General features: G+C 60.1%; 3 protein-coding genes and 1 long non-coding RNA gene across 12 annotated transcripts; 1 reads left to right on the top strand and 3 right to left on the bottom strand.

The window, feature by feature from the left end:
* Positions 1–272: 272 nt before the first annotated feature.
* On the bottom strand, positions 273–6,942 carry CNIH2 (cornichon family AMPA receptor auxiliary protein 2). 2 transcript variants are annotated; one of them, XM_004264401.3, is made up of 6 exons: positions 6,034–6,942; positions 2,179–2,247; positions 1,703–1,750; positions 1,354–1,466; positions 1,109–1,252; positions 273–914 (listed from the first exon to the last, which is right to left on the bottom strand). In XM_004264401.3, exons 1-6 carry the CDS (start codon positions 6,112–6,114, stop codon positions 887–889), a joined length of 483 nt encoding a protein of 160 aa, XP_004264449.1. In that variant the 5' UTR covers positions 6,115–6,942; the 3' UTR covers positions 273–886. The 2 variants fall into 2 exon arrangements, with proteins under 2 accessions (XP_004264449.1, XP_033273030.1); XM_033417139.2 differs by having other exon boundaries at positions 2,179–2,356.
* Positions 6,943–7,095: 153 nt separating this feature from the next.
* On the bottom strand, positions 7,096–14,411 carry RAB1B (RAB1B, member RAS oncogene family). Of its 2 annotated transcripts, none has more exons than XM_004264400.3 (6): positions 14,274–14,411; positions 12,559–12,631; positions 12,171–12,266; positions 11,962–12,057; positions 8,662–8,793; positions 7,096–8,569 (listed from the first exon to the last, which is right to left on the bottom strand). In XM_004264400.3, the coding sequence occupies exons 1-6, from the start codon at positions 14,285–14,287 to the stop codon at positions 8,375–8,377; spliced, it is 606 nt and encodes a 201-aa protein (XP_004264448.1). In that variant the 5' UTR covers positions 14,288–14,411; the 3' UTR covers positions 7,096–8,374. The 2 variants fall into 2 exon arrangements, with proteins under 2 accessions (XP_004264448.1, XP_033273017.1); XM_033417126.1 differs by lacking the exon at positions 14,274–14,411 and adding an exon at positions 13,540–13,634.
* Positions 14,412–15,092: 681 nt separating this feature from the next.
* KLC2 (kinesin light chain 2) lies at positions 15,093–24,819 on the bottom strand. Of its 7 annotated transcripts, none has more exons than XM_033417074.2 (16): positions 24,682–24,819; positions 23,577–23,851; positions 21,016–21,246; positions 20,805–20,874; positions 19,925–20,147; positions 19,185–19,272; positions 18,993–19,094; positions 18,722–18,895; positions 18,520–18,619; positions 17,826–17,875; positions 17,651–17,718; positions 17,107–17,215; positions 16,845–17,003; positions 16,646–16,770; positions 16,370–16,427; positions 15,093–16,066 (listed from the first exon to the last, which is right to left on the bottom strand). In XM_033417074.2, exons 2-16 carry the CDS (start codon positions 23,802–23,804, stop codon positions 15,983–15,985), a joined length of 1,869 nt encoding a protein of 622 aa, XP_033272965.1. In that variant the 5' UTR covers positions 23,805–23,851; positions 24,682–24,819; the 3' UTR covers positions 15,093–15,982. The 7 variants fall into 7 exon arrangements, with proteins under 7 accessions (XP_033272965.1, XP_012393955.1, XP_033272964.1 ...); XM_012538501.3 differs by having other exon boundaries at positions 24,534–24,710; XM_033417073.2 differs by lacking the exon at positions 24,682–24,819 and adding an exon at positions 24,538–24,666.
* LOC125965240 (uncharacterized) lies at positions 19,267–23,176 on the top strand. Its single transcript, XR_007478894.1, has 2 exons — positions 19,267–19,657; positions 19,749–23,176. It is a non-coding gene; the product is annotated as an uncharacterized LOC125965240 (long non-coding RNA).
* Positions 24,820–24,859: the final 40 nt, after the last annotated feature.

Below are 24,859 nucleotides of genomic sequence, written 5' to 3' on the forward strand. Positions count from 1 at the left end.
GAGGGCTCCCTGGAGTTGGTGGCCTTGATACTGCCTCGGAAGGCAGATGGAAGTGTTTCAGCAGAAATAGTTGTTTATCTGTGGCTGAGAAAGTGAGAATGGAAGTGGGCAGCTGCTAAGGAGACCTCAAAGGCCTCTGATCCATCTGAGGAGGTCCCTAGTGGGGTCTGTAGGCTAGTGGCGTGAGGCCAGCTGTGCTAAGGATTTAGCTCAGGACTGCCCCCTATGCAGTCCCTTTCCCCCCATCACCTCTTTAAGCCTTTTAGGAACAGACGTGTTTGCAGTAGTTTATTCATATTTTGTCACAAACGGCCGGGGAGGGGGTGCCGGACTCCTCCAGGCAACATAGAAAATAGGTCCAAGAGACAGGGTGGCTGGGGTTGGGGCAAGGGGGGACAGGGAGGGGTCTGGAGAGAAAGCCTGGGGGAGGGGGGAGGGCAGACTAGGGGTGGGGCTGCCCCCCTGCTGAGCCTGCTCATTCCCGGTGTGGGTACCGCCCCACCTGCAGGGGGAGCCCCAGGGTGGGGGGGGTGGAGGGGGCGGCCCAGAACTTCCAGGGTCAAGCCCTGCCCCGTGGCAGGGCCTAAATGCCCTCTGAAGTGGACAAGGCCGGAGGTCCCGCCCCTTCCAGGACTGACTGCCATGCCCACAGGCTGGCAGAGGAGCTCCTGCCCCTATTTAGAGCTCTGCCCAGCCCTAGTCCAAGGGGAGGGGGCTCTGAAGGCGGGAAGTCCCCGCAGCAGCAGTTTGGGGGTGGGGGAGAGGAGGCTGGGGGCACCAGTGCCCCCTCCCTCCCCAGGGCTGAGGCCTCTGCGGCCCAGGGGTAGGGCTGGGGGTGCACAGGCGTCCGGTCCGTTCTGGGCTCGCTCCCTGGCCGGCTTCCCCCTTAGAAACTCACCAACGTATAAACCATACTGTGGGAAGACGAGGCAGTGAGCCAAGTCGCGAGCATGCCCACTACTGGCCACCCACCCTGTCGCGCCCTAGGTTGCCCTCAGTCATCAAGGGCAAAGGGCAGGAACTTGGGGCCCAGCCATTCCTGGGATTGGAGAGATGGTGCCTGGAGCATCCCTTCCCTGACTTCTGACCGCCATGGGCAGGACCTCACCTGTACAGGTAATAGAAGAAGGAGAGCAGGTAGAAGGCGAGTTTGCACCAGGACTCCTTCTGGCAGTAGTTGAGGATGTCAGCATTCATGATGGAGACCGCGTCATACATGACCTCAGAGCCATCCGCAGGACGGTGGAAGTACCTGGGGGGAGAGAGGGGCCTGAGTGCCCACCCTCAAGGCTCCCACCCACATCCTGCCCCGCTCTCCCATCTCACCCTCCCGAAGGCAGCTGCTACCCTCACCTCCAGAGGTGGTAGAAGAGGAGGGGGATGTTGAGGCCCAGGGTCACCCACTCTGCTGCACACAGAAACATCAGACAGAAGAGGCCGTGGATGGAGTATTCTGGGACCACCAGCTGGGGAGTGAGGGTGAGAGGTCAGCGGCCAGGTGCTAGGACAGATCCAAGCTTCAAGGGCACTTGGGAGGTGCCCACCCACCATCACCTCTGGGGACTGAAGGGGCTTCTAGCCTCCCACTCCCTCCCACGTGGCAGAGCAGATCAAACAGGCCGCAGAGGGGGAAGGCCCGGCTCTGGGTTACAGTGGCGCTGAGCTCGGCTAGGAGCCTCCTGCCCCTAGCCCTGACACTGACCTTCCTCAGGAGGCAGCAGATGCGTTCGATGTTTTTTAAACGCTCGCGCTGTAGGGAGAGGAAAAGACCGCAATGGTGGAGGTGAAGGAGCGGGCACTGGGGGCGCCCCGCCCCCTCCTACGCCCCCCACTCCCTGCACGTGGCCGCCAGGGGGCGCCAGAGCAGACTCTGCGGCGTTTCCGGCGGCGCGGCAGGAAAGCAGCCGCGCCGTCCCCATAGCGACCGTCACCATGGAGGGATCTTCACCCGCGTCTCCATGGCAACGGCCCAGAGCCTGGCAACGGCTGCCCCGCCAGGAGGAACCCGAGCCCTGAGCCCGAGCCAGGTGTTTGCTGGGGGCTGGGACAAGGCAGAGGAAGGGGCACGGCCACCGTCCCCTCTACCTCCGTCTTCCTGTCCTCCCGCCGTCCTCCACCCGCGACATATGGCAAGACAGACGGACGGACACACCTCGGCACAACACATGTATCACTTACTGCCCGCGCTGGGTTCCCCTGGTCGATGGGGTTCTTGAAGTCGGTCCGCAGCTCGTCAAAGGCTATGATCTGGGGGAGGGGCGTGTGCCCGTCAGGGTTGGGGCAGCAGCTTATGGCCCCCCACGCATTCTTCTGTGGCATAAGATTCACACATGGGGATCGGACGAGATGGGACGTGCTGCAAAGGTGGAGAAACTGAGGCCCAGAGAGGGGTGGAGCCTGGCCCAAGGTCACACAACAATTTGGAATGGAACTCTAGTGTGCTGATGCCCAGTTCAGGACATGTCCACTACACCTCCATCCAAAACATCCCAAGGGATAGTGTGTTCTCCGCTGGGCCCCGTGCTGAACACTAGGGTCCCAGAAGCCTGGGACACAGCCCCTGCCCGGGAGGAACCCCAGACTTGGGAGAAAAACTGTGAACTACATCCAGGGTGATCAGGGCTGTGGAGTGCAGGAAGAACCTGGGGTGGGTGCCTGATTCAGCGTGGCGTGGGGATGGGGAGTTCAGGCTGGACTCTTGAGTAGGAGTTTGATGAACAAATGCGGGAAAGGCAGTCTGAACAGCAGGAACAGCAGGTACCAAGGCAGAGGGTTGAAAGAACAAGGAACATTCAGGAAGCTTGCAGGTTCTATATGGCTAAAGTGAAAGTGTGAGGCGAGCGGGAAGAAAGACGGGAATGGTGAAAGATGGGCTGGAGAGGTCAGCAGCGCCAGACGTGGGTGCCTTGTGAGGCCGGACCAGATGTTTGGACTTCAACACAGAAGTAAAGGGGAGCCATCGAGGGGTATAAAGCAGCAAAGCAGGGTGGTTAGGTTGATGTTTTAGGATTGACCGAACAGGAAGTACAAACTGGCTAACGGTCCCAGCCAAGACATACATGATGCTTCCTCCATGCCAACAGGCTTTATGTTTGTTAACTCATTTGATGCTTACAACAACCTGATGACGTAGGTGCTGGTATTATCACTTCCATTTTGCAGATGAGGAAACTGAGATAGATTAAATGACTTGTCCAAGGCCACATAGCCAGTTAGTGGCAAGCCAGGTTTCTAAACCCGTTAGATTCCAGAGTTAAAATTTTAACCACTTTACTACACTCAGGCCAGACCAGTCAGGGGACTATTGGGAGTGTTGCGGCTGGGGCTTGCGGTGGGGAGGTGTGGTGATCTGAGTGAAGAGAGGGACAGTGGGGATGGAGAGGTGGGGATGGATTCCAGAGCTATTTAGAAGCCAGAATCCAGAGGGCTTGAATGGCAGTGAAGTGGAGGCAAAGGGACCCAAGGTGACTTTGGGTGTTGGGGCATCTGGTGGACGGCACTGTCCTCACTGGGATGGGAAACTCTTGGGGGGAGCAGGTGTTTGACAGGATGATGGGACAGACCTGGGGGGAGCTGGCATGGGAGAAAGGCTGGCAGAGGAGTCTTCTGGAGTCCCCTCCCCTGAGCACCAGCCCTAGGATGAAGCAGCGGGCCCACCCCCCAAGCATCCCGGACCCCTTAAGGCTCGAAAGGAGAGAACACGGGCTTCCTGGAGGGAGCTGGGGCCATCTGGAGCAGCCCCACCAACTCCCCATTGACTCTGTCAGGCACAGCAACAGGGTCCAGCAGGGAGCGGAAGGGTGCCGTCTGTCTGCCCCAGAGCTGGCACCACCAGCAGGCGGCGAGTGTTGCACCTCCCACCCCCCAGGCTGCCTGGCGCTGACTCAGCCCCCTGGAACAAACAATCCCCCACGGTGACAGCAGACACGCGTCACTCCCCACCAGGGTTGCCTAGCGACCAGTGGGGCCTGGTGGGATCTGGGGTCCTGCCCTGTAAGGTTCTATCTAATTCTTACCAATTTGGATTGAGGACCACACCTCCTCTCCCCACCTGCACACCCCTTGGCAAGCCTTGCTCTGGGCTTATATACACTCTGCTGTATATACAACAAGCCCACTTTACCGATGAGGAAACAGACTCAGGACAAGAGACTTGCTATGATCGCCCAGCTAAACAGCTGAGCGAACACAGTGCCTGACACGTAGTCGGTACTCAATGAGTATTTTTGGGGAGCACTTGGGCCCTCTCTCCCAGCCTGGGAGCCCCAGAAGGGCGAAGCCTGAGTCTTATTCATCCTTGTCACTCCCAAAGCCGACCAGAGCCTGGTTCTCAGGAGCATCGACAAGTGTGTTGGATGGAGGTCTGCTCTGAGCATCCCCTGAGGACAGGGACCCCCATAGAGGCTGTTGGAGGCCTCTGGGTGGGGAGGAGCCCAAAAAGGGGCTTCTTGAATTCCAGGAGCCTTCCTCCCAGGAGCTGGTTAGCTCTGTGTGCCCAGCCTGTGACTCTCAATTCCTTCCAGTCCTCAGGACTCCAGTCCTCCTGCCACCACCCCACAGGATTTTCCAAGGCCCTGGGATGAGATAGAAGGCTCAGAGAGACGAAGATGGACCTAGGGGAGATGGAGGAAGGGAAATAGAAATAGAGAAGGGGGCAGAGAAAAGAAAAAGCAACTGAGAGACCCAAAGAGAGAGAGGGCTGCAGATGGGGTGTGTGTGTCTGAAGGTGTCTATGGGGGCTCACTCCTCACACAGAAGGGGCGCAGTCAGAGTCCATGGAATCCTGATGTAAAAGAGACAGACAGCAAGGGGACAGCAGGGGAGGATGAAGGGAGAGACTGATCAAGGGCCAGGGAGGACCACGGAGCAGGCAGGCAGCAGGTCCCAGGAAAAGAAAGGAGTGATGAAGTGGGGAGACCAAGAAAGAAGCAGGTGAGGCAATGGGGAGGAAGAGGAAGGAAGCGGGTACAAAGAGACCGATGGGGGATAACGCGATGATCAGGGAGGTGTGTGCTGGACGTACAAGCAGAGGATGCTGAGCTGAGCGGGCCAGGGCCAAGATGCACAGGCCGTGTGGAGGGGATAGGGTGGTGGCTGAAACCTCAGGGTACATAGGAGAAGAGAGGGCAGTAAAGGGGGTGGGGAGCAAGGGTCCCAAAAAATAAGCTGGAGGCTGATTGATAGTTCTGTAGTGAGTGGAAGGGAGACAGGCAGGGGACCACTGAGAAGGCCCCAGACAGTGGGGGAGAGGGACCCTCTCTAAAGGGAGGCAATCAGGATAAGGGATGAGAAATGGACGTTTTGAAGAACCAGGTGTGAGGCAAGGCTGGAGAGAGAGACAGACCAAAGGAAACAGGAGACAAAGAGGAAAGTGGGGGCAGGAAGAGGAGGAAAGCTGGAAAGTGGGGAGGAAACCTAGTAGGGGGAAGCCCGAACAGGAGGGGGTAGGGAAACCCAAGGTGAGCTGGTGGTCGGGGTTAGGTCTCTGGGGCTGCTTAGAGCCAATCACTGCTGGGTCAGGGAGTGGGGGTGGGGGGCGGGAATGGAAAGGGTTAATGGGCTCTGCGATCTGTGGGTCCTGTAAACAGATGCAGTTGCCATAGCAACTGGCTCCATCACTCTGGCTGGAAAAACCCACAAAGGGGGTGGGGAGAGTAGACAGACAAACTGCCCGACGGACAAACGGGGGCGACTAGATGGCGGGGGTTGGGGGGTGGGGAAATAGGAGGGAAAGGAACAAGAATCCCAGAATTCCGCCCCACACCCCAAGGCTGCCATGGGGCAGGGGAGGGGGGTCAGAGACCGACTGACATACCCACAGATAGTCGGGGGCGGCGGAGAAAGGGGGGGGGCCCGGGAAGGAAGCCGATGATGGGGGGTGTTTATGGGGCGAACAGTAGCCGACTGATGGGGGATAGCGGAGAGGAGGCTCCAAGTTTCTCCGGGCCGTGAGACCATCCGTCCGTCCCCCTCCTGCTCCCAGCGGCCCCTGCCCCCACTCCGACCCCAGCCCCAGCCCCAGCCCGGCCTTACGTGCCAGATGACAAAGAAGATGAGAGAGGCGCACAGCACCAGGGTGAGCATGTAGCAGAACGCGGCGAAGGTGAACGCCATGGCCCCCGCGCCGGGCGGCGGCCCGGGGGGCGCCAGCGCGGGTCCCGGGCACAAGGGGACGCCCCCCCGGCCCGCGCTTAGGGCCGGCCGGGCATGGCCCGCAGGGCTCGGGCGCGGGCTCGGGGGACGCGGGCGGCGCGGCCGGGATCGGGGCCGCGGGGCCGTGGGGCGCGGGCCGGTGGGCTCGGGGGGCGCGTCCGCTGCCGGCTGCCCGGGCCCCAATCGCTCATCCTGCGATCCCTCGCCCGCGGCTCCCTCGCTCTCCAGCCCGCGAAGCCGGCGGGGCGGAGCCGGGGGCGGGGCCGCCGTGCGTGCAGCCTCGGGCGGGCGGGGCTGGGTCTCTGTGCGCCCCTCCGCCAGCGCGGCCCGGGCGCCACCCCCGCCCCAACCTCAGGGACACGTAAGCATGGACGCACATCCCTGGCATAACCCCCCCCCCGTCACACAACGAGCCCACCACTGCCACACTCGGCCCACTCGGACGGGTGCCCGCACCTCTGCCCTCATTCGCCGGCCACGGAGGTCGGACCGAGGTCTTAAGTGCAAAGCACTTGTCACCGTCCGAGGGGTCAGAGACACCTGGCTTGAACCCAGAGAAAGTCGGGAGAGGGGGCTGAGCCAGGGGGCTGAAGGGGACGCGGGCCAGACACAGCGGGGCACAAGGTCTGCGGCCCAACTCCCCATCCCGGACCCGCCTGTGTGGGTGTTGGCGGCGGCGGCGGCTCACCAGGTGCTCACTAACGGCCGCCAGCCGCCCTCCCGGCCGGCCGGAACCGTGCTGGGCCCGTGGGGACAGACTATAGAAGCACAAGCAGGCAGCTCTCCTGGCTTCAGGAAATGGGTCAAGGCCTTTCAACAGCAACCCTAGGACACACAGCCCAAGCCAGGACCCCCTGTGCAGCCCACCAAGACCTGGGCTCCAGTTCCTTCCCTGCCACCCAAAGGCAGCTCCCACCACAGACCACACTCAGCCACCACAACTTCCTTGCAAAAACCCTCGGCTCACCCGAGGGCCAGTGGAAATTTATTTATTTATTTTTTGTCCTTTCCGTCTTTCCCCAAGTGGCTTTTCCTTGCAAAATGCCTGACATGACACCAGAGGGGAACCTGGGAGTGGGGAGGGCACCCCAAGGGGCAGCCCAGGGACTTAAATACAAGCTGGAGGGGAGGGCACAGGTGGGACAGGCAAGAGACAGCACAAGGGACATGGCTTCTCAGGTAGAGATCAAAGGTTTGTTTTTCTGCAGGAAGAAGCTGTGTCAGAGGCAGGGGGCTAGCATCCTGGGTGGGAGGGAGTTAAGTGGAGAGGCCCCCCCCACCCTGGGTTGCACCCACATTCCCAGAGAAGTAGCGACAGGGGATAAGGATCCGCCCTCATAGGCTCCAAGGGACGGAAGGGGGAGAATAAGCCAGATGTGCTGCCTCAGGGAAAGGGAGGAGGTGCTGGCAGAGTGAGGGTTAAGGCTGGTGCCCAGCCTCTGGCACGGTGGGCCTTCCGCCTCCGCCTGCCTTGGGGACAAAGGGGCACGGTGGGCAGGCAGCACACGGGCCTGGCTCTGGCAGGGCAGGGAGTGGCAGGAGCAGGCTCCCTCTGGGCTCAAGACACAGGCCCAGCGCGGCTGCCCACCCACCTGCCCTAGATGTGCTCAGACCCCACCGCAGCTGGACGGCTCGAGCTGTGAGTGTGTGTGTCGGCGGGGAGGCAGGGAGGAGAGGAAAGTGGGCTGCTGGGCCCCTGTGGCCCCATGCCCGTCCTGAGGTCCAGCCCAGGGCCCTGCATTCCAGGGCCCTGGATCCCCTGGTCCCATTCCTGGCCCCAGGTGCTGACTACAGCCAGGGGCAGTAGAGGCCAGGGAGGCCCTCGGCTCCTGGGGAAGGGGGGTGGCGCAGGGGAGGGGAGGAAGAAGAGTAAGGAGAGAAACCCACTGCAGCATACACGGGGGGCAGGGGGAGGGAGACAGACAGAGGAGAGCCCTCATCCCAAAGGTGTGTGGTGGGGTATCTTTTAAAGTCACCCAGAGGCAGCAGCAGAGCAAGCCCGCACCCTCACCCCAGCCAAAGGTCCTGGGTGTCCTCTCTTGGGGGCCCTGACAGAACCGGGGCGCAGGGTGGCAGGCAGACAGGCCAGAGGGAGATGGGGAGCCCAGGACACCCCAAAGCCACAGATTCAAATGCCCCGGGAGAGGGAAGTACCTCCTGCCCCCTCCAGGGGCATCATCTGGAGAAGGTGCCACCTCCGGTCCCACCCCACGAGCCCCTCCTAGCAACAGCCGCCACCAGCCTGCTTCACAGGGGTGCTGTCAATCTTGAGGTTGGGCCGCTCACCCCCTGACGCTGCCCCAGGCCCCATCCGCTTTTTGATCTCAGCAGCCATGGTCATGAATGCCTGCTCGACATTGGTAGCGTTCTTGGCACTCGTCTCCAGGAAGGGGATGCCCAGAGAATCTGCAAACTCCTGATAAGGGGAGAGGAGAAAAGAGAAGGGGAGAGGAGGTGAGGGGCAGCAGGCCCCAGCCCACCCGGGTGGCCTGGCCCAGGCCTGCTCACCTTGGCTGTGGTGTTATCCACCACCTTCTTGGTGGTGAGGTCGCTCTTGTTGCCCACCAGGAGCTTATTGACATTCTCGCTGGCATAGCGGTCGATCTCCTGTAGCCACTGCTTCACGTTGGCATAGGATTCCTAGAGGGACCAGATCAAAAGTTACTTTGCTCCCACCTCCCGCCCCTACGCCAGGCCTGGAGAACAGGGGTTTTCAGGGGAAGATGGCTGTCCTGGGCTCCTGAGAAAGGCAGGTGCCCTGGGCTCAGGGACCCAGAGGAAGCTCCTCCAGGCTTAGCGCTCCTTCCTGCGCTCCTCTGTCTGAGACCCCAAGAGCCAGGCCCAGCAGAGCCCCGGCTGTCTACCAACAGCCCCGACACCTCAGCAGCTTAGACCAAGGGCCAGCCAGCTCTGCTTCCTGCAGCTGCTCGTGTTTACCCGAGACACAGAAAAGGCCTAACCACGTGGAGGGAGCAAATGGCATCAGGAGAGAGGCCAGAGGAAAGACAGAAACAAAGGATATCAGGTTAGCAAGAATTACAAAGTCCCCACAGTGGCCTTAAAATCCCTTTAAGGTTTGAAACCTTGGAGCCCAGTGGTAGGTGGAGGATCCTCACAGAGGAGACCCTGGCCTACGGGGGAGACAGGTATCCTGGGAACAGGGCCTGACATTTGTCCTACTTCTGGCACTGACAGCCTCCGTGCTCGGCCTGGCTCTCCCGGCAGCCTGCTGCACCCCACCCCCCGACGCCTGGCACGCCGACAAAGGACAGAACTTTTAGGAATATGCTTGAGCTAGAGCCGCTTTCCCTTCTTAGGAGCCAGAGGTCTGCTGATATCACACTGGGTTCAAACGTACACCTCCTGCCATGTCCCAGGCGGGGCCCTGTGCTGGGCACTGGGTTCAAATAATGGAATCATGCCTGGGCCCTGCCCTAAAGCACTCAGGGGACAATGGAGGACTAGACTAGGGCACACACAACGGCAAGACAGGGCGACCAAGCGCTGCAGGGATAGAAGGCAGGAGCAGGTGGAGCTCCAGGATCATCTCTGCCTGGGGAGATGACAGCCGACCTACACCTGCAGGGACGAACTACCCCCGTGTGGGTGCCAGTGGAGGGACGGGGCAAGGTGCAAGGGGAGAAGCAGACATATGCCGGGTCACGGGATGGGATGGGATGGGCGTGCTGTCTTTGGTGAGGGGGAAAAGCTAAAAGCGGCTGGGACACAGTCCCTGAGCAGGGAAGGAAAGGAAGAGGAAGCAGGCCCAAGCAGGGAGGGTCTTAGCCTGGCCAAATCTTAGACAACCAGGAGCCAGTAGAGGTTTTCTTAGGAAGGAAGCAGCAAGAGCACACCTGTGTTCTGGGAAGATAGTCCTGGCAGGAGTGCAGAGGCCAGATCAGACCGGCAAGGAGACGGAGACCAACTGGGAGATGGTTGGCATAATCCAGGGAAGAGAAGATGTGCCCTGAGCCAGGGAATGAGGCAGGCAAGAGCACAGGATTTAGAGTCAGACCACCCTGGGTTAAGCCCCACCTCTGCCACTTATTGTATGATCCTAGGTATGTCACTTGGCTTCTCTGAACCTCAGTTTCCTCACTTCTATAAAACAGTACCTCCTGGTGGGGCTGTTGTGAGCATGGGATAATGAATGCAGGCTTGTCTCATAACAAGTGCTTAATTAGCAAGAGCTGCCATTATCCTCATCACTGCTATTATTACAAGGGAACGGATCTGGGAGAGATGATGGGGGAGAACAGAGGGGCCCAGGGACTGACAGGATGGGGGAGGGAAGAGTTTTCTGGTCAGGCCAACAGGGACTCTGTTATAAAGATGAGGATGCAGAAGCCAGTTCAAGAAGAGACGGGGAGACCAGCACCAGACAAGCTGAGTTCTGCAGATGGTCTGGAGCTCTGCAGATGGCCTGAAGGCGGTCTAGAGGCAGGAAAGGATGTGCTGGGAAGCAAAGAACCCTGGGTTCAAAACACAGGCTTTGCCTTTCCTGACTGTGAAGCCAAGTGCAGGTAACTCAACATACATCTAAGTGTGTTTCCTCATCTGGAAAAGAGGGATGCCACCACTGAGTGCACTGGGTTCTACTGTGAACATGGGAATTAACACAGACATAAAGTGCCAGCAGAACGCAGGACTCAAGAGGAGATCCACAGTGACAGCTCTTTACTTGTAGAAATCACAGAACAAGAAGCCAAACCACAAGGTGGCCAGAACTGTGCAGGGAGTCAGGAGGCGGCTTGGGGCAATCAAGAGGCACTGAATCTGGGGCCGTAGCGGGGCAGGATACGACGGACCAGTAAGAAGGCACTGAAAAGAGAATCTGCTGCAGCAGGAGGCGGCAGAGCTTGACACAGTAACTTTTTTAAAGAGAGGGAAGAGAACAGAGTTAAAAGCCATGAGAGATCAATCATGGCAAAAACTGAAATGAAGTCACAAGTTTTGGCAGTTAGAGGTCCTTGGTGACCTCTGAGTGGAGCAAAGTTCACCCACAGCTTGTTGTCCAGGAGGCAGCATGAGTCCCTGGTGAGCTGAAGAGGTTGCCCCTCAGAGCAGGGACTCCTCCTGGCCTGGGGCTGATACAAGTATCTCCATGTCTCCAGGGCCTGACCCCCATGAAGCAGCAAAGTTTAAAAAAAAAAACAAAGCGGGTAGAATCAGTAGGCCTGGGCTTTCTGTCTCTGCCACTTAACTAGCTGCAGGGCCTAAGAAAGTCCTACCACCCCGACCCATTTCTTCATCTGTAAAATGGGAATATAACACACACCTCTTTGGAGTGTTACAAGCATCAAAGGGCTGTGACAGAACCTGTGAACTCTAACGCGTGACAGGACTGTTTCCCGCTGTTAACATCACCACTGATGCCAATGACACAAGACTAACGCTGCCACAGCAGACACAGGGCTCCCAGAACTCTGCTCACACTGGGCCCAGAGTGCAGGGCTCCCTCACTTCCTTGTGTAAGGCCCTCCAATCGCTTCTCCACAGTGTCTTTACCCAGGAGGCCACGGGCCCAGCACAGCAACCAATCAGCTGACTAACCCCCCCACAAAAGACAGGTGCCTGGAAGGTCTAGAATACGGTGGCAAGTCCGACAGGGAGGTGAGGCCTGGTTCTGCCAACGCCCTGCAGCGGGGCCTGGGGAGCATCCAGGTCTGCAGCTATTTCCGTCCTTGTGAAATGAGTCCGAGAACAGTCTCCTTTCCGGACAGCATAAGAAAGAGAGGACGGGAACAGTAAAAAGCAGCAAAAGCCAAAGACCTGAGGCCAAGTGGGGGATGGTGAGCCCAGGAGTACCTGGTCGGTGACGTCGTACACCACGATGATGCCGTGAGCCCCCCGGTAGTAGCTGGAAGTGATGGTCCGGAACCGTTCCTGACCAGCTGTGTCCCACTACAAGACAGCAGGAGAGAGGGGCAGGTCAGCCCTGGGCTCCATGCCCAGGGCCCCTCCCCTCCCAAGGGAGATGTCTCTGCACCAGAGATTCTGGGAGGAGCAACACTCACGATCTGAAGTTTGATGGTTTTGCCATCCAGCTCAATGGTTCGGATCTTGAAGTCCACCCCGATGGTGCTGATGTAGCTCTCTGTGTATGTGTCATCCTGAAAGATCAGGGACCAGTGAAATGGCCTGAGTGAACAGGTCTGAGGCCCATCTGGAAAACCTCCCTCCAGTGTCCTGCCCCAGCTGAGCTCCTAACTGCTGAGCCCCAGTTCTCAGCACCCCAACTTGCCAGCCCTATGCCCGTGTTCAGTCAGATATGTTGCTGGCAAGTCCTGCAACTTCATCCTTGGTCTCCCAGGTCTTGCAACCACTATTCTCTGGGTTGCCCCCCTCTCCCTCCGGCCACCAGCCAGGACCCCAGATGGATGGTAGGGGAAGCTTCTTACTTACAGCAAACCGCAGGAGCAGGCAGGACTTGCCCACGCCCGAGTCACCAATCAAAAGCAGCTTAAATAGGTAGTCACTGGAGAGAAAGGATGGGAAGGTGTGAAGGAAGGCAGGGAGCCCACCCGCCATTATCCTGGAGTCAAAACTATAGCATTCTCCCACACTGTGAGGTGTGCCTTGGATTAGAGTATTAAAGCACTCACAAGATCCTCCCACAAGTCCTGGGATGGGGAGGGTTGACCACTCCCCATAACACAGCTGGCCCAAAGGGGTGCATCTGAATTCCCACTTTACAGAGAAGGAAACGGAGACACAGAGAGGGACGTGACTTGCCAAGGATCACATCAGTTAGGTGACAGAGCTGGGTATCCTACCCTGATTCCTGATAGACTCCATGGTTTCGGGTCCAGTAGGGGCTATTTAGGGAAACCCTCCTACACTGCCCTGTGCCACACCTGACTTGGCAGGGGAGGCCCCAGAGGTGGAAGCCAGGGCCCAGCCTAGAACTTAACTGAATACCTATGTAAAGAGCCCGGTATGAAGCCTCCAGAAAGACATGCTCAACAAGCGGCAATGATAATAACAGTTAAAACGTATCCACTTCCTACTTGTGCCTGGCCTTGTGCTAAGTACTTCAAATGCCTCATCTCATTTAAGCCTCACAACAGTCCAATGAAGTGAGTGCCGGTTATTCCCAATTAATGAAGAAACCAGAGGCCAGAGAAGGGAAGCGACTGGCCCTAAGTTACACAGCTGTTAACTTTAATACTGGAAACCAGGTTCAGACTCCAAAGTCTCTGTGAAAGCATGTTGGTTCCCTTCTCTGTTACCCCTTATAATCCAGCTCAGAGCTTCACCCTTCCCCAAGGAAATCTGAGGCCAGGATCTGGAGGAGAAAAGGCAAGTAGCAAAAGAGGAAGAAGATAACTGGCACTAAGGGAAAACTGTCGATGAGAAGTCGGGGCAGAGATGTGGGCCACCTACCCGTAGGGGGAGTGACCAAGAAGCGAGGAAAGTTTGAGGAACAAAGAATCCCACTGGAAGGTAGAAAGCAAATGCCACATTCATCTAAACTTCTCCGGCAGGGTGACGGCGAAGGGAAGTGGGTTGACGGCGGCGCCAGGGGCTTGCGCAAAGGTGAGGGGAGGGCGGGAGGGGACCAGCCTCTGGAAGCGGCAGGGCATTTTGATCCAGGTAAAGGGCAAAGCGGCAGCCCCGGAGGGGAGAACCTGCGGAAAAGCTACCCAGCGGATTCCGGGAGGGCTGGAGAGCAGAATATACGACCCGACCTAAAGGGCCCGAAACTGGACCGAGACCAGAAACTCTGGGGATGGGCTCCACAATGCCAGGACCGTCGTCAGCACCCAGACCGCTACTCTCAGGCAGCAGGTGGGGAAACTGAGGCCTGGAAAGACCGGGGCTGCGGGGTCACCTGACCGACAAGGCCTGCTAGTGCCGGTGCCTCGGGATCCAAGTGGTGCTCCTCGGGGTCGCAGTCTCCGGGCCCGGGTGCAAGAACTCGGGGCGTCGAGCCGGGGTTCTGGGGCCCCCGGGGGAGGGGCAGAACCCGGATGTGAGGGGGGGGGAGGTCAGCGGAAGAGAGACCCGGATGTGGGGGCGCCGCGCTGTCCTGACCCGGGCCGGACAACCCTGGTAAGCGTACAGCCCCGTACTCGGGATCGAGGCTGCGCTGCACGGCGCGGGCGGGGCGCACTCACTATTCGGGGTTCATGGCGGCAGCGGCTGCCCGCTCGGTCGCTCCCAGTCGGCTCTGCTCCGCCTCCCGTTTCAAGATGGTGGCCGCTCCGCCCCAGAGACCCCGCCCGCGACGCGCAGGCGCAAACACTCGGGACTGGGACCTCGCCGCGTGGCTCCTCGGAACTTGTAGTCTCCTTACATTGTGCAACTCACCCCGCCCCCCGCTGCGCAGGCGTAATCCTAGCCCACGCCCCACCATCGCCGCGCGTTGCCTTCTGGAGCTTGTAGTTCTCTCCCTAGAAGTACCTGGGCTTGAGGACCGCGCTCGGGAGCCTGACAGCGTCCCGGCGTTACATCCTCAATTTAGTGCTGGCGTTGACACGTTTCACGTCTGTCTGACAGAGGCATTCATCCTTACACTCCCCGCAGCGTTGGTAAAAGTTCATTTATCCAGGGTTCTTCGTGTGCTGGCGCTCCTAACTCCCAGCAGAAACCCCAGGAAGGTGTCACCCACATTTTATAGATGAAATCGAGACTCGGTAACTCGCTCAAGGTCAAACAGCTTGGTAAAGGGGCAAAGCTCGATCAAAGCCCGTGGTCTCCAGAATCTCAGAGATGAAGGTTGTTAGAAAAAAATCCTGAATCTGTGGGGCTCCCGAACAATTCCGGGATAGGAGAAGCCTATCTGGGTTGCAGCTGCGCAGGACCAGACGTGAGCGAGACACACACACAAACACACACACACACACACACACTCGCAGCCTCTCCTGTACCCACCCCCAATGTAGAGACGTAGAGACGCCAGGAGCCCTCGGGCTCCGCCCCAAAACAAGCCCAGCTCAGAGTCAAACCGTCTTTATTTCTACAGCAACATTTGAAAATAGAGAGCGACCGCCTCACCTCCCAACTGGGGCAGCCCCTCCTGCCACAGGGGTCCATCACTGCCCCTAGCAAGAAGCTGCAGGTGTGGGAGGAGGCGTGGCAGGATGGCTCTACGGGCGGTGCCCGGGGCGGGGTCAGGCCGAGCCTGGGCAGGCCGGGCGGGAGGAGCAGTGCATAAGACCGGGCTGCAGGGCAGAGCCCGGCGGTGAGAGGACGGACAGGGGGTGGGCTCTCCGTCCTGGGGCACGGGGCAGGGCGCACCATTTAGAGGCCGGGAGGAAAGCGAGAATGCCTAGGGAACCCTTTGGGGAGGCACCGCCCCTGAGATGTGGAGCCTGGGAGATACCACCGCGCGGAATGGGGGTGATTAAGGCCTGGGCGGTACCACTAGAGAAGGGTGGGGTGAGGGGAGGCCGGATAGTACCAAGGACTGAGGGGAGGAGTGCGGCCAATAACTTATTTCTCTATATACAGAAGCAACGGCCGGGGGAGGGCAGGGTGCTGAAGGGACGGCAGGTGCTTAGTGTTCTTGGATTTGGGGTCTGCGGAGGGGGGGCCACTGAGCCTCTCTCTACCTTTGGAGACCCCGGCCAGCCCCTCCGCTGGCCCTGAACCTAGGGAAGAGGGGGCCCTGCTGGAAGGAATAAATAAGGGGTAGAACTGGAGTGGGCAGGCCCAGCCTCCAGGGCTCAGGCTGAGATGACAAGGGAGGAGGTTACCCTGAGATTGAACAGAAAAGACAGGGGTCCTTGGGAGAGACAGGAGGGGCAAGCAGCAGGCCCATGCGCAGGGCTGGGGTGGGGATGGTGCCGGGTGGAGGCTCTGGGGACCAGCTGCCCCTTCAGGATTAGCCCACAAGGGAGCTTCGTCGGGAGAGGTCCATGGAGCTGGAGCTGAGGGTGCGGCTATCAGAGAGACCTGTGCCTCCAGGCTGTGGGCAGAGGGGCAGGTGGCTCAGCCTTGGGCTGCCGCCAGTGCGCGCTTCCCTGGCCCGAAGGGTCCTGACACTCCCACCCACCTCCACAGTTACTGTGCTGCCACTGGCCGCTCACAGGCAGGAGCTGAGTTTCCCTCATTTGTCTCCCCAGGGTCCAGCCCAAAGCCAGGCCTGGGATGGAGACAGGAAGTGTGGCTGGATGAACAGACATGCTTGAGAAGCTCGGCAAGTACACAGGACATGCAGGCCTGGGGCCGGGGCCTCAGCTGCCCAGTGCCGACAACTATCCACCCGTACCTGGACTGGCTCTTCCACACTTTTGTTGAGGAAGTTGAGGGAACTGGCCCGCTTCATCCTGAGGGGAAAGGGCGGTCAGGATTTGCCCACGGTGGAACTGGGGGAGGATGGGGGAAGGGGTCAGCTTGGGGCAGGGGAGGGAGGCTGATGGGAAGGGAGATTGGTGGTGGGTGGAGCTTGAGCGAGACAGGGAGTTCACCCTGGGTCTGAAGTTCAGCTGGGGTTGGTAGGTTGTGGGGTGGGTTCTCGAGAGGCTCACCAGGGTGGACGGCTCACCTGGGGTTTGGGGGCTCCTGGGGGCCACCACCCTGCAGCTTCTTCACCAGCATCTCACTGCTGCGCCTCAGGGCATCTCGGAGCTTCCCGAAGGAGCCACTGCGCCGCAAGGAGCCGCTGCCGTCCTGTGGGGTGGACAGGTTCGTCTCTGTGCCATGCCGGCTACACAGCCTCCTGGCCCAGTCCAGCCCCTACTCACCCCGCTCCACTCGGCTGCAGGCCCTGCCTCCTCGAGGTCAGCCTCAGACCGAGCCCCGGCACCCGCGGGCATGTCTCGGCTGCCACGGCGGTCTCCGCGCCCACCGCTGCCGTCTTTCAGCAGCTCCACCACCTTGGTCTGGCTTGCAGGGTCCAGGCCCTGAGGCGGGGGCGGGCGCATCAGGTGGAGCAACGGGCCCTGACTGCATCACACGCAGGGCCACGCAGGTCCCTGCCCACACCCCTGGTGCCTGTCGCCCTACCTGCTTGCGGCTGCGGCTGGCGCAGTCCTCCAGCGTGTGCGCGGCTTCTAGCTTGCCCTGGCGCCGGTACAGGGCCCCCAAGCTGCGCAACGTGGTGTTGACCGTGGGGCTGCGGACGGGAGAGCGGGACGGGCTCCAACTCCGTGTTCTCCAGGAGCCAGGGCCCATCCTGACACCCAGCCCACGCTGGCCCTGAGGAACCGTCCAGCCGACCAAAATCGAGCCTTTCCTGTGTGTCAGGCCCTGTGCTAGGTCCGCCTGGATTCCCCTGTTTTGGGGAATCACCTGAGGGCCCTAGGTGGGATGTTGCCACCAGGACTAAAGGCTGGGAAGCCCAGGAGTGAGATAATCAGGCTGTCCTGGGACAGAAAACCTTCTTGGGACAGGTGGCCTGTGACCTGGGCCTTGAAAGATGAGCTGACAGAGAAGAGGTGTGTGTCCTGGGGCTGAGCAGTATGGAGTGTGGAGCCTGGCCCCGGCGCCCACCCAGGACGCCGCTTCCCAGCTCTCTGCTGTCCCAGCAGTCCCGCCCCGCTGTCCTCACCTGTCTACTTTACAGGCCTTGTACCAGCTGCCATATTCCCCATAGGGGGTGCTGTCCCGGCGCTTATCCTGGGGGAGAGATAAGCGGAAAGTAGGAGAAGGCCCTCCCCTCCACACACCCCCAGCCTCATCCTCCCTCCACAGACATCTGCCACGGCCCTGCCCCACAGAGCTACCTTGCTCTCCTCCCGTTCCTCTGCGTGCATCCAGATGGGCTTGTTGTTCCCTGTAGGGAGAGGGGGGGCTGTCACCAGCCTCTCATGTGGGCCTCTGCTGGTTGGGCTGGACACATGACTGGGGTCTGGGGGGAGGTCAGGGGTACTCAAGAAGGACCAGGGTTGGGCTTCACTGAATGAATGAATCGACAAGAAACAGACCAAAAACATGACTGACGCTCCTCTGGAACAGAGATGCCTGTGGCACAGGCCTGTGCTTGAGGGGCCTGTGACTGGGGGGTGGGGGGAGCACACCCTTACAAACCTCAGGCCCACAGTGCGAGACGATGCGAGGCCTGAATGATGGGCCGGGCTGAGGGGTCCCTGAGCAGGAAGTGACTGACCGTGAAGGACCAGTAGGTGGCTTCCCAGAGTGGGAGACATCTGGGCTGGGCCCTCACGGTGAGCGTGAGTTGCCCAGTGGGGAAAGGGGAAGAGGCTCTGGGCCGAGGGCATGGGTATGCAAAAGGAGGGCATTGCACGGGTACAACCTCCCAGGGGGCTGTGTGAGTTGGGTGTGTGTGCTCACGTGTGCACACAAGTGGCTGCGGACCAGCCAGACCCTAGGCGTGAGGCCTGCCCGGCTGAGGTATTCGTCCTAGATGCTGACGGCTGAGCGGGCCTGCGAGCTGGGGCACACAGCAGCCATGCTCACCGCTGACAGAGCCGAACTCCTTCTCATGAGCGCGGGTGAGGATCTCCTTGTACAGGGTCTCTGCATCCTGGTACTTGCCCTGTTTCAGGTAGCAGGAGGCCTGGAGGGGCAGGGCCCAGAGGGTGAGCAGGATGCAAGGAGTCAAGCCTTTTCCTCTCCTCCCTCCCCCCTGCTTCCTCCAGCCCCCTCTAGCCCAGGACACCAGGTTGTTCTTGGTCTTGGCCACGTTGGGGTCGTCAGGCCCAAGGCGTGTGGCGTAGATCTCCAGTGCCCGCCGGTAGTAGTATTCCACCTCCTCGGCTTTGCCCTGGTTCTGGCACAGCAGGGCCAGGTTGCTCAGCTGCTTGGCCACGTCTGGATGAAACTTGCCCAGAACCTGGGACAGGAGGGGGAGCCGGTGGCTGGGCTCGGGGCCGGCCTACGTCCCCCGTCTGCCCAGCCCACCTGGCCTGCCCAGCCCTGCCTGCTCCCACCTTCTCCCGGATCTCCAGTGCCCGCTTGCAGAGGGGCTCAGCCTCCTTGTACTTGCCCCGCTTGCCATACAGGACCGCCAGGTTGTTCAGTGTCGCAGCCACCTAGGGGGTGGGAGAATGGAGGCTCCATGACCCGGGACCTGGGAGCTGCAGGGGGAGGGGAAGCCCCACCTCCCACCCAGCCTCACTCACAGCTGGGTGGTCCTTGCCCAGCGTCTTCTCACGGATGGCCAGGGCATCATTGAGCAGGTGTGCAGCCTCCTTGTACTTGTTTTGGTCCCTGGGGGCAGGTGGGAGATGATGAGGGGTATCCTCCAGCCCAAGGCCCTCCTCCTAGTGGCCCAAGATCCCTGTGGTCACTCTTCCTATACTTACTAATGAGCGAGCATGATGGGGCATGACCCAGAGCATGGGGAGACGTGGTCAGCCCCTGCTCTCTGGCTTGGGGGGCTTTGTGCAGGAAGGGCGCGCAGTACTGGGGTACAAGCCAGACTCCCCCAGATCCCACCCTCACTGCCCCATGCCCAGTGCACCTTGTCCTCTGTTCCCCAGGGCCTCTGCTCATGGTGTCCTTTCTGCCAAGAAGACCTTCTCCGACCTTCTTGTGCTCTGGGCAAACTCAACTTTCACCAAAGGCCCTCCTCAAGCCTTGGTGCCTGGAGAAGGTGTGCCCCCCGCGTCCTCGTGTGCCTTCCCCTCCCTGGTTATGTCCAAGCCTTTGTCCACCACTAGACTGAGGCATATTCATGTCTGTAGCTCAGGCACCCTGTGGGCTTGGCCCTCTCCAGGGACAAGATCCTTCTTTCTCTGTCACCCAACTGCCTGGTAGAACCCGAGTCCTGGCCCACTGCAGGCACTGAGGATTTGTGACCAGGGCTGGAGCCTTCAGGAAGAATGCTCCCATGGGTGACCGAAGCCGGAGGAGCGCTCACCGATAGACCAGCGCCAGGATGTTCAGCATGGTGGCCACGTCAGGGTGGTCATGGCCTGACGTCTTCTCCAGGTCCTCGAGGGCCTGCTTGCAGAGTGGCACGGCCACCTCATAGCGGCCCTGAGAGGCGTACTGGATCACCAGATTGTGCAGGGTGCGGAGCCGTGCTGGGATTTCATAGCCCCCGTGCTGGGCAGCCACGTCTCCTCCTCCAGGGCTGGGGGCTGCAAAGCCAAGGGCGGGAGGTCAGATGTGCCAAGTGCCTCCTGAGCTGGGCCGGCACATGCCAGCCATACCTTTGACCGACCTCACACGTGGCCCTGGGCAAGTCACCGTTAGCTCTCGGTTTCCCCGTCTGTAGAGTGGGTCTAGTCACCCCACAAGAAGAGTGGGTAGAGTCCCAGCTCCGGTGCTTCAAGCTGTGTGTCCCAGGGCAAGTCGCCTAACCCCCGAGCCTCAGCCTCGTCACGTGCAGAAGAGAGGCTCTGATACAAAGGCCACACGATCAGCAAGGCCAGTACTGGCCCGCGGATCAGCACTGTGCATGCGTCCTCCTTTAACCCTCAGAGGAGGCTCAGAGGGGAAAGAAACTCTACCAGTGGCCACCGTGCAAACGCAGGCAGAGCAGGGCTCGCACCCAGGCCGGATGGCTCCAAAGCTCTGAACTGTGATGCCTGCTCCTTACAGAACTTGGGAGATGAGAAAAGCAACATGTAAAACCTGCCTTTTAAGCTCTAATGCTGGGATGTTATAATCAGAAACGAGGCAGGAGAGAACACAGCAGCCACTCAGACCTTGTTTTCTGTGACCTCTGGGTCCCAAGGACCAGGAGTTCACACAGCCTTCCTTTCCCGCCCCCAGAGCCAGCTGCCCCTCCGCACCTGGGCTCTGCTCCTCCTCACTGGGGAACAGGTCATCCAGAGAGTCTTTGGGGACGTCCCCCTTCTCCTCCTGGGGAGGAAGACGGGATGGGCGTCAGGGAAGCAGGCGGCCCAGGGGTCGGCGGGCTGGGTCGGAGCAGCGTCTGCTCCCTGCCGCCCCTCCCTGCTCCCAGGTGCCCCCGCCCCGCCCAGTGGCCATGGTAGGGCTTACGCTGGCGGACGTGTCCTCGTCCAGCTTGCGGATCTGGCTCATGAACAGCAAGTGCTGCTTTTCCTCCTCGAGCTGGGCCACGGCCTGCTCGCTGCGCTGCAGCTTCTGCTGCGTCCCTGCCAGCTCCTCCCGCAGCCACTGGTTCTCCTGCACCAGGCGCCGTACCTGAGCCCGCAGCTTCTGCTTCTCCGACTCTACGGCCCCCAGGTGGCTCGACAGCGCCAAGATCACCTGCGCAGCCAGCCGGAACAGAGGTCAGAGCCCTGCTGACCCCCAGCCTGGGCCCCAGAGAAGAGCCAGGCCCGGAGGAGCTGCAGGGCTGAGGGCCCTGAAGTTCTCCTCTCGTCAAGGGAGTTTTGCCCCAGGGCCCCAAACAGACCAACATAGCCTGAGACCTGAAACCAGGAGGCTTGGGGATTCCTAAGTCCTTCCTTCTGCGGTCAGGACCCAGGCTGGCTGTGCTGGACTCTGAACTAGCCCATCCCCTTTCCTGGGCCTCCAGCTAGTCCTCCACATCGATGGTCCAGTTCCCACCTTGTGGGGTGCTCGGATCATTAAGAGCGCTAGCTGGGGTGCTGCCCTTTCCCCGAGCTGTCCACTCGTTCCCCGTCTCTCCTAGGAGTTGTACTCAAGCCCTGTAGCCAGAGCCACTATACCGCTGCCCCTGGCCCAGGGCTAGCGCTTTCCCAAAGACCTTGATAGACGACTGAAGGGCTACCGAAAGACCCCACCCTGACTTCTACCAGAGAGCCAGGGCAGCCCCTGTCCTCCTGCAGCTCCCAGGGAGGGAAGGGGGGTGTGTGTCCTAAACCTCCAGTGTCTGGAAAACCACAGGGGCAGGTAAGGGGATCCAGAGGCCTCAGCCTCAGCCCCCATCCCTCTCTCCAAACTCCATGACTCCTTTCCTGAGCTTCCAGGCTCTTCCCGCCTTGGGGCCTTGCCTAGACTCTACCCTTTCTCCGTCCTTCATGGTCAGGGTCATTTCTGCAGTGAAGCCTCTTATGCCCTCAGCCCCCGGAAAGCATGGCACCTCCCCCACCTCCATGCCATCCTGTTGTCCATCTGTGCCTGTATACACTGGGAGGGGGCCCTGGTGTGTTCACCTCCGCACCTGGCAGTCAGCCGGCTGAGGAGTGAATGCCCGACACATTGCCCTCCCAGAGAGCCAGGCAGTCTGGGACTTTGTACTTTCTAGTTGATTAGCAAACGCCTAAGTGACAGGTGTTTTCACAACCACTAGCTATTTTTAAAAATATCCTAAACAGCCTGTCAGTATTTACGGCAGATGGCACGACCCCTATTCTAAAAACAAGGAAACCAAGGGGATACCACCTGCCCAGGACTCACAGAGCCAGGCAGTGTCTCACCAAGATCTGAGTGGACCAAGACTCGCTGCCCGAGAGTCTAACGCCTTGCACACCCCAGCACCTCCTGGATAGCTCTGTCTGCATGTCATCCTGGCAGCCTCAACTTAAGAGGGCCCAAACAGAACTCCTGACCCATCCAGGCTCTCTCCTCAATTTCCTCAAACCACAAACCTGGGACTTTCCCTGCCCCTCTCTGTCTCCTTTAGTCCATCCCCAGGCCCTACTGGACCTACTTCCAGAACGTCTAGGACTGACCCCCTTCTTACTACCCTCATGGCCCAACCCACCATTTCTCATTGGAATTCTAGCAGCGGCTTCCTAACACCTGCTACTTCCTTCCACCCTGACCCACAATCATTCATTCTCCACCCCTCAGCCAGAGAGAGTTTTAAAACCTAAGCCAGACTGTGTCCCTTTACTGCTTAAACCCTCCAAAGGCTTCTGATTTCCTGAGAATAAAACCCAAACTAATAAGGCACAGCATGATCTGGTCCCCGCCTTCTCCACAGGCCTTTTCTGTCCCTCTCTTTCCTCACGAAGCTCCAGTTAGACAGGTCTCTCAGTTCTCCCTCCACAACAAGATCTTTTCCACTTCAGGACCTTTATACATGCAACCTCTCACTTTCCTCCCTTCTCTGGAGGCTGGTTCATTCCTTTCCTCAGGTCTTGATTTAAATGTCATTTCCTCAGAAGTCTTGCTTGACCAATAGCTAAGGTTGTCACAAGATCTTGTTTTTTTCTTTGGAGAACTTACCATAATATTGAATAAATATATGTGTATTTCTGACTCTCTTCCTATTGGACTAGGGCAGGGATCTCATGTCTTGTTGGACCTGTAGCCCTGGCACCTAACACATTGCCAGGCATATAGTAGGCACTTGATAACTTACCTGTTAACAAATTAATAGAAGAATGAGTGGGGGGATCTTTAAGGATTTTCTCTGTTTTTTTAGACCATGCAGTCTCTGCTACCTAGCAGAGAAGCCAGATGATCAGGCTCTCCTGGGGCCAGGCAATGCCGGGGTCTCCAGAGCCCATGCATTTCTTCAACAGATATTTACTGGGATCCTACCATGAGGCTCCAGGGGACAGATTCTTCCTTCCCTTCTGATTCTGTTACTACATTGCCAGGATTCCTCTGGAAGGCTCCACCCCTCCCATGACCTCCCTCCTCAGCACCCCAGACCAGCCTACCTGGGCCTCCCCCAGCCCCAGTTCGATGGCCTCCAGGGAGCGGCGCAGGAGGACACAGCGCTCCTGTGAGCCGGGCTCTGCCTCACCAGCTTCATGAGCGACGAGGGGAGCGAGAAGGGCACGATGCTCCCCGCGCAGGGTCTCTAGCCCTTGGATAACGGCCTTGGTGCCCAGCACGATCTCATCCTGGCTCAGCTTCTCCTCCCGAGGAAGCACCATCGTGGCCATGGCCGTGCCGCCTGTGAAGGCGAGAGGGCGGGCAGGGGCTGCCGGGCCTGGGGCCACGCCGCCGTCCGCCCCGGATTAGGTAAACACCTAGGGTCCCCGGACGCCTGGGTCCCCGGGGTGCCCCGTCCCCCAGGCAGCAGCCCGCACCGTGCCCGCGCTCGGCCTACAGGGGGCGCGCCCGGCTCGTCTTGGCCCGGGAGACGCAATGCGGTGCGACCGGCGAGGCTGGACCCGGATTCGGCCCAGACCACTGGCTCAGGCCGGCTTAGGCGACCCAGTCTCGGGGCTTCCCTGGAGACTCCCTTAGCCAGAGCAGGGCGCGCCAGAGGATGGACCTACCGGGATCTTGGGGGGTACACTCCCGTGCGGAGACACCGTCCCTCTGGGAGTTCCGGCCCCAGCCCCCCTCGGGCAGCCCCCTTCCCAACAGGCTGGCCGAGCCACAGAGCCCCTCCTCTTGGGCAGCTCGACCCTGGGGAGACCCTTCCCCTAAGGAGCTGAGATCTCGGGTTCTTCGTCCCCCCCTCCCCCCAGGACGCGCCCCATAGGCCAGCACGACATCCTGCGGACCCCTCCCCTGAAAAGGCCGAGCTCCCGCCCCCGGCCACCCAGGACCGCGCCCCCTCCCCGCGGGCTGGCCGGGCCCTCTCACAGGCCGCGCCCAAGACGACCCCTCCCCTAGGCCAACCCAGAGCCCCCCCTCTCCCGGCCCGATCGGCCCGCGTGGACCTGCGTCTCCCGCTCGGGCCCGCCTCCCGCTCCAGCTCCGGCTCCCGCCCCGCTTCACCCCGACCAGCAGCCGTGAGCAGGTCCCACCGCCTCCATCCCGCCGGCCTTCCCAGCAGTCCCTGCGCCGCCTTAAAGGTGAAGCCTGTACCTTGGCGGCGTCGGAGGGGGCTAAACACTCCTCGGCCCGCTGTCTGCCTTAAAGGAGCACGCCGGCTGGGCCCACTCCAGGCAAAAGGAAGGGATCCGGGGGCGTGGCTCTCGGGGATGGGGCGTGGTCATTGAGGCGCCGGGCGTGGGCTTGCCCGAAGCTTAGGTTCATAGCGGCC

Source organism: Orcinus orca, chromosome 8 (assembly GCF_937001465.1).
Source record: "Orcinus orca chromosome 8, mOrcOrc1.1, whole genome shotgun sequence".
NCBI classification, from domain to species: domain Eukaryota; kingdom Metazoa; phylum Chordata; class Mammalia; order Artiodactyla; family Delphinidae; genus Orcinus; species Orcinus orca.

Bases quoted from the DNA above. Each gene is read 5' to 3' on its own strand.
- RAB1B (XM_033417126.1), bottom strand. From the start codon at position 13,619: ATGTGGCATTTGCTTTCTACCTTCCAGTGGGATTCTTTGTTCCTCAAA. The intron at 12,632-13,539 runs GTAGGTGGCCCA...CTTTCTCTCCAG, and splicing joins CTTGGTCACTCCCCCTACGG to TGACTACCTATTTAAGCTGC. The intron at 8,794-11,961 runs GTACTCCTGGGC...TGGTCCCTCTAG, and splicing joins TGTACGACGTCACCGACCAG to GAATCCTATGCCAACGTGAA.
- KLC2 (XM_033417074.2), bottom strand. From the start codon at position 23,804: ATGGCCACGATGGTGCTTCCTCGGGAGGAGAAGCTGAGCCAGGATGAG. The intron at 20,148-20,804 runs GTGCGGAGGGGC...TTGGCTTTGCAG, and splicing joins TGAGGAGGAGCAGAGCCCAG to CCCCCAGCCCTGGAGGAGGA. The intron at 17,216-17,650 runs GTGAGGACAGCG...TCCCGTCCGCAG, and splicing joins AAGGCCTGTAAAGTAGACAG to CCCCACGGTCAACACCACGT.
- CNIH2 (XM_004264401.3), bottom strand. From the start codon at position 6,114: ATGGCGTTCACCTTCGCCGCGTTCTGCTACATGCTCACCCTGGTGCTG. The intron at 2,248-6,033 runs GTAAGGCCGGGC...CCCCTCCCCCAG, and splicing joins TCTTCTTTGTCATCTGGCAC to ATCATAGCCTTTGACGAGCT. The intron at 1,751-2,178 runs GTAAGTGATACA...CTCTCCCTACAG, and splicing joins AGGGGAACCCAGCGCGGGCA to CGCGAGCGTTTAAAAAACAT.